At 48.7% G+C, this 7108-nt stretch overlaps 1 protein-coding gene and 1 long non-coding RNA gene across 2 annotated transcripts in view; one reads left to right on the top strand and one right to left on the bottom strand.

Moving 5' to 3' along the window:
* LOC114484895 (uncharacterized) overlaps nucleotides 1–5628 on the top strand; it is an 8768-nt gene extending 3140 nt beyond the window's left edge. Inside the window, exon 3 of the long non-coding RNA XR_003678261.2 lies at nucleotides 4099–5628. This is a non-coding gene — a long non-coding RNA (uncharacterized lncRNA). The remainder of the gene's footprint in view (nucleotides 1–4098) is intronic.
* A 664-nt stretch (nucleotides 5629–6292) lies between these two features.
* Nucleotides 6293–7108, bottom strand: part of ARRDC5 (arrestin domain containing 5) — a 14919-nt gene continuing 14103 nt past the window's right edge. Inside the window, exon 3 of the mRNA XM_007109319.1 lies at nucleotides 6293–6862. Within this exon, the coding sequence (XP_007109381.1) occupies nucleotides 6335–6862 (528 nt within the window). The 3' untranslated portion in view covers nucleotides 6293–6334. The remainder of the gene's footprint in view (nucleotides 6863–7108) is intronic.

Here is a 7108-nt window from a genome sequence, read left to right as displayed (position 1 = left end):
AACCTCCATACTGTTCTCCATAGTGGCTGTATCAGTTTACATTCCCACCAACAGGGCAAGAGGGTTCCCTTTTCTCCACACCCTCTCCAGCATTTATTGTTTCTAGATTTTTTTGATGATGGCCATTCTGACCGGTGTGAGATCATATCTCACTGTAGTTTTTTTGTTTTTTTGATGATGGCCAATCTGACCGGTGTGAGATGATATCTCATTGTCGTTTTGATTTGCATTTCTCTAATGATTAATGATGTTGAGCATTCTTTCATGTGTTTGTTGGCAATCTGTATATCTTCTTTGGAGAAATGTCTATTTAGGTCTTCTGCCCATTTATGGATTGGGTTGTTTGTTTTTTTGATATTGAGCTGCATGAAGGGAATGTGGTTTTTAAAAATATGTCCACACATTTTGGACACTGCTTTAAAAAGGTGGAGCCTAAGTCTATTCCCTGTGAGTATGGGCTGAATTTAGTGAATTGTTTCTCACAAACAAAATATGGCAGAAGTGATTGTGTCCAATACCCGTGAGCTTTAGGTCATAAAAGGCATCATAGCCTTCTTGCTCTCTCTTGCTCTCTCTCTCTCTGTCTCTCTCTCTCTCTCTCTCTCTCTCGTCAATCGCTCCAGGGGAAGCCAGGTGCCATGTTGTGAGGATACCCCAGAAGCCCAGATAGCAAAGAACTGAGGTCTCCCACCAACAGCCATGTGAGGGAGTCTTCTTGGAAGCAGCTTCCCCCACCCAGCTGAGCCTATAATCACAACTGCATTTTGAAAAGCTGTCTCTCTGACTGCTGTGTGGAGAATGGACTGTAGGGGGCAGGAATGAAAGCAGGGCCACCTGGGAGGTGGCTACTGCAACAGTCCAGGCAAGCCTTGATGGTGGCAGGGGAGATGGAGAGAATTAGATGGACGGATTTAATAGTTATTTGGGAGGTAAGACAAACAGGACTTGGGAGAATAAAAGTTCAGTGATGACCCTCAGGTGGGGTCTTCAATGAAACGGAGGGAGGAGCAGGTGGAGGCAGGGATGGAGGAATATATGATGGCAGGTTTAGCTGTGGCCACATTGAGTCCATGTCCCCAAAATGTGCAAGGGTGTCCATAAACGTAGCTACTTGCATGATAAGAATAGACTAGAGGCTCTCCACTGGGGGTGATTCTGCCCACCCAGGGGACATTTGACAACATCTGGGGAAATATCTGTTGTCACAACTGTGGCCGGGTGGGGGTGGGGTGGGTGGGGATGCTACTGGCGTCTATTGGGTAAAAGCCAGAGATGCTGCTTAACATCCTACAATGCACAGGGCTGTTCCCCATAAAAAGATTTATCTGACCCCAAATGTCAGTTGTATGGAGGTGGAGAAATCCTATGGCTGGAATAAGAAAATCTACGATGTGGTATGTATATATATATATATACAATGGAATACGACTCAGCCATAAAAAAAAGAACAAAATAATGCCATTTGCAGCAACGTGATGCAACTAGAGATTATCATACTAAGTAAGTCAGAAAGAGAAAGACCAATACCATAAGATATCACTTATATGTGGAATCTAAAATATGGCACAAATGAACCTATGTACAAAACAGAAACAGACTCACAGACATAGAGAACAGACTGGTGGTTGCCAAGGGGGAGGGGGTGGGGGAGGGAGAGATTGGGAATTTGGGATTAGCAGATGCCAACTATTATATGTAGGATGGGTAAACAACAAGGTCCTACTTTATAGCACAGGGAACTGTATTCAACATCCTGGGATAAACCATGATGGAAAAGAATATTAAAAAAAAGAATGTATGTGTGTAACTGACTCACTTTGTTGTACAGTAGAGACTGGCACAACAAACTATAGTTCAATTAAAAAATAAATAAAGACAATCCAAACTTCAGTGGAGGTCGTTTATTCAGTAAAGTTTTATTTCTTGGATATGCAACAATCAAGTACAGATCGAGTTTCCTGGGCAGCTCGCCTCCAAACTTCTCCAAGCAGCTGGCAAAAGGGTAAAGAGTGAATAAGTCTCTCAGGGGAAGATTTTAAAAGATCAGGCCGGAAGTGACTTTTATCACTTCCTCTTAGACCCCATTGGCCAGATCAGTCCCATGGTCTTGCCTAAGTGCAAGGGGTGCTGGGAAATGTAGTCCAGCCACATCCCCAGGAGGAAGAAGGAAACAGTTTGATGAGAAAGGAGGCAGTTTGTGCCACGGTATTATTATCATTGTCCTCATTATTTCTGATGTTATTCCGACCTAGCGGCTTCCTGGATGTATTTCTACTCTTGTATTCCAACCACAGGGTCAGTGGAGTGATTTTTCAAATCTCCTTTCTCAAATCCTCACTCTCTAGCCCGTCTCCAAAGAAAAGCACTCCAAACATTTCCGCATAAGCCATAGGATCAAGTCCAATGCCCTTGACCTAGTATTTCCAGAATTCAAAATGTTGACCAAGCAGTGGGATATGGATGTCTGCAGAAATGAACCCTGAAGCTCATCTATGTTTCAGGACCTGGTAGAGGAGGGTGAGAGGCTCTGCTCGGCAGGACTGGAAGGCTTCCTGGAAGAGGAAGCCTGGGTGCTGTGACTTTGAAGAAAGCAGAAGCCCCTTATCCGAAATCCGAGGAGCGGGAGAAGAATGAGAAGGGTGTGGCATCAGTGAAATCAAGGGAAGTGGATGTTTGCGTAAAGAGGAAATGGTCGGGACTTCCCTGGTGGCTCAGAGGTTAAGAATCCGCCTGCCAATGCAGGGGACACAGGTTGGAGCCCTGGTCCGGGAAGATCCCACATGCCGCGGAGCAACTAAGCCCGTGTGCCACAACTACTGAGCCTGCGCGCCACAACGAGAAGCCACCGCAATAAGAAGCCCACGCACCGCAACGAAGAGTAGCCCCTGCTCGCCGCAACTAGAGAAAGCCCGCATGCAGCAATGAAGACCCAACACGGCCAAAAATAAATAAATAAAATATATTTTAAAAAGAAAGAAAACAGTATACCAAGTCCTCACAAAATTAAACATAGCATTGCCATATGACCCAGCAAGGCCACTTCTGCGTATATACACAAAATAATGGAAAGCAGGGTCTCAAAGAGATATTTATGTGTGTACTGTGTTCGTAGCAGCCTTTTTCACAGTAGCCCAAAGATGGAAACAAATGTCCACCGATGGGTGAATGGATAGACAAATTGTGACGTATACAGACAATGGAATATTTTTCAGCCTTTAATAAAAAAGGGGGCTGGTGGTGAGGGGAATGGTTAATGGTTAATGGAGACAGAGTTTCAGTTTGGGAAACTAGGAAAGCTAGTTGTGGTTGCACTACAGTGTGAATGTGCTTAATGCCACTGAGCTGTATGTCTAAAAAATGGTGAAGATGGTAAATCTTATGCTGTGTGTATTTTACCACAATAAAAAAGATACATATTGGAAGAGTGAGGATACTGGAATGTGGAGTATATATAGGTGAGAGGATGGAACTGCCCTGGGAGTGATCGTGTTACTGTGATTATCTAGACGCTTCTAATTCTCAGGATACTGGAAGAAGTGCAAAGTACAGGGACCCAGCACCGTGATCCTACAATTTACTGCAAAACAATCTGGGAGAGAGAAAAAGAGGAAAAGAGCAAATGTGGCCAAAATCAACAACAGGAGGCTTGAGGTGGATGATCACCTGTCTATGGTATCATTCTTTCAAGCTTTTTCCATAGGAATTGGAATTTTTCCAAATAAAAAGTCTAAGAAGGACAAGGACAGTGAGGTGACCCTAGGCGCAGTGACCTGGAGGTCACTGAGACCTGATTGGTGAGCTGTTGGAGTTGGAGAAGTCCATGGAAGGGAAATGAATCCTAAAATTCATAATTAGCATCTGGCCGGCACTTACTGTGTTCCAGAAGTTCTCCTAAAAGCGGTGCACGTACTAGCCCTTTTATTTTAATTTTTTGGCCGCACAGCAATATGAGATCTTAGTTCCCCGACCAGGATGGAACCCCCGCCCCCTGCAGTGGAAGCGCAGAGTCTTAACCACTGGACTGTCAGGGAAGTCCCTAATCCTTTTAATCGTCTCCAAACTCTAGGGGTAACAACTTTTGTTTTTTCCATTTTACAGATGGGGAAACTGAGGCCCAGAGAGGAGAAATCCCTTGTCCCAAACAGAAGGAAGTAAGGATAGTATGGTGGGAAAGAATCGGAGGCCTCCCCAGGTTCACAGATGCCCCCTTCCGGCCTGATGACACCCCAGCTGTGAGGGGCAGTCACCAGCTGGCTTATGATCCACCTCTGGGAGTCTTGAAACGCTCTGTCCCACCATCCAAGAGGAGCAGAGTCCCGAACACTGTTGTGATACATTAACAATCGCTTGTTATATCTTTGACAACCACTTGGGGGCTGGAGTGGTGCCGGGGCCCTGAGGAGGACTCTGCTGTGATATCCCCACCTTAATTTCCCCCACACATGGAACAGAGCTGGACAAAGGCCTTTGTGGTGTATGAGGTCAGGACCAGATGGAGGAAGGGTCTGGGACTGGGGAGCCCTTTGGAGGGCAAGAGGCATGGCTGGAAGGCTTCCTGGAGGAGGCGACATTGGCTCTGCAGCTTTGAAGAACACAGCCCTTCTGGATCTAGTTCTGGGGAGGTGAGGATGGTCCAGACCTGGTCTCCAGAGCCTCAAGGATGCTCAGGCTGGGGCCAAGGACATTATGGCAAGCAAGATCATCCCCTTCCTCCCTAAAATAAAACTTCTTGAAATTTTGGGAAGCAGGGCAGCGGAATGACACCGCCTCAGGGTTGGATCCTTTTGTCCACTGCAAAAGGAAGATTACATACCCAAATCAGCAGGGGTACATCCCCACCCAGGCCCAGCAGTGACCCCTTCCAGGGAGCCAGGACTGCCACAGAAACTCTTTTGGAGACACCCTGTAAACGTGGCTGAAAGTGAGAGATCTCTCTCGTGAAAAAATTTTTTTTAAAGAGAGAAATAGCAAATTAAATCTGTGCATTCTATCTGCACCGCCTCCCCTCAAAAATGTTTGATCTGAAACAGCATCTCAGAATGTTCCGGGATGCCTTGGGCCCACCATTCAAGTGTATATGCCTCCCGTCTGCATGGTTTATGGAGGGCCCGCGGCAGGGGTGAGGCAGGTGCGGGTATTTTGTCGCCTGAGGGTGCTTGGAGAAATATTTCAGAGTCATTAGCCCAGAAGAAGCACTCTGGCCCATTCCTTCATTCCTGACCACCCAGGACCTGGTGGGCCGCAGCAGGTGCTCTGGGGACCCGACGGAGGTTTAAGATTTTAAGCCGAGGAGTATGGTGGCCTGATTTGTGCGCAGTCTTTTAGTTGCTTGGGGAATCGGATGACCGGATAAAATACAAGACGTTCGGTTAAACTGGCGTATCAGATAAACTACGAATGATTTTTTAAAGCATAAGTAGATACCAACTGTGGTGAGGGACATACTTATGCTAAAAAATTATTCTTCTGAAATTCAAGTCTAATTGGGGGTCCTGGATTTTTATTTGCAGGAAGGACAGAACGTGGGGATCCAGGTCAGGGGTCAGGAGACCCAGGTGCAGGTGACCGCCCTGGTCCAGGGGATGGATGGGAGGAAAGCTGGATGCAGAGGAGGGCAGAGAAATAGGAGGATTCTGGGGAGATTTTGGAGAGGGGCCCCTATGGCTTGCTGATGGATTGGACGTGGGTGGATGTGCTGGGAGGACTTGGGCTTTTACCCTGAATGAGGTGGGGGAGCCGGGGAGGGGGCACTGTGAGTAGAGGAGGGATATGACTTGGATAAGAGGCTCCCAGACCCAGCCTGGGGACTCAACAACCATCTGTCCCCATAAATGGCCCCAGCCCGGGTCTCCCCACCTCGGCACTGCTGACATCTGGAGCTGGGCCATTCTCTGTGGGAGACCGTCCTGGGCACTGTGCGGCACGGAGCAGCATCCCTGGCCCCCACCCCCTGGATGCCAGGAACGCACCCCGCTCCCCTCAATTGGGATAACCAATAGAACCAGGCTTTGCCAGTGTCCTCGGGAGGGCAGAGTCGCTCCCAGTTGGGGATCCCTGGTCTTGGCACTGTAAGAGCCAGCAAGCAGATGGGTCTGGGGTGCTAACCGGGGTGCGGTCCTGGAAGGCTTTGTCAGCCTGGAAGGCTTTGTCCTCTACCGGTACGGAGTGATCTTTCTTGGGATGGGAGAAATGGATGACCGCACGGCTGGAGCTTGGCAAGTTTCAGACTACATGCTGCCCAAGCCTGGACTCATCTGAAGGCCATCTGCACAAGGCAAAGGAAGGCCCTGCCTTAGAGTCTGATAACACTTTAACTATTTAGACGTTTGGGCATTTAATTCTGATGGTCCAGGCTCACGGTAACACTGCTCCCGTCCAGCAGCCCGCAGCCGTCTGAGTCCACGGGGGCTCTGGTGATAACGATGGGCACCTTGACCTTGACACTGGTCAGGGACCAGGGCAGGTGGACGGTGCTGACCAGCTCGTAGTGGGTGTTCATGATCTCGCCGTCCTGTGTGCCGCCGCTCACGGACAGCACAGGCGGGAGGTGGAAAGTGCTGACGATCTTGGTGGCGTTGAAGGGTGTGATTTGGGTGTTGGCCTCCTGCCGAAGCAGCTCGCTGCTGTCCACCCTTGAGCGTCGCTCTGCGTTGGGTGTGAAGCCCTCGTACTGCACGTGGGCGTAGAGGGCGAAGATGACCGTCTTGATGCACTTGCTGGTCTGGTTGTTGATTTCCGTGGTGAAAATGACCCTCTCCCCTGGCGTGAAGGTGTTCTTTTCCATCTGGATCTGCAGGCAGATGGTGCCCTGGCTGCAGCAATTGTAGGAGATCTTTTTCTCAGCCTCCACGAACAGAGGATTCTAGAAGGGAGTCGGGGGGAATGGACAATTGTGAGGCATTGCGGCCACAAGATCCACTTGCTCACCTAACAGTCCACCAAAGCCTTGAGCCTTTGGGACTTTCCTAGTAGGAGACACTGGGATGGAATCTGGAGTCTTGGGGATTTTGCAGCCCAAAGTCATTCCCAGCTTTGCCATTCAATCAAAACCCTTTGGGCTTCCCTGGTGGCGCAGTGGTTGAGAGTCCGCCTGCCGATGCGGGGGACA

Source organism: Physeter macrocephalus, unplaced genomic scaffold (genome assembly GCF_002837175.3).
Source record: "Physeter macrocephalus isolate SW-GA unplaced genomic scaffold, ASM283717v5 random_144, whole genome shotgun sequence".
NCBI lineage: Eukaryota > Metazoa > Chordata > Mammalia > Artiodactyla > Physeteridae > Physeter > Physeter macrocephalus.
The sequence above is the reverse complement of the archived record's forward strand: the minus strand, read 5'-3'. Positions and strand labels throughout refer to the sequence as shown.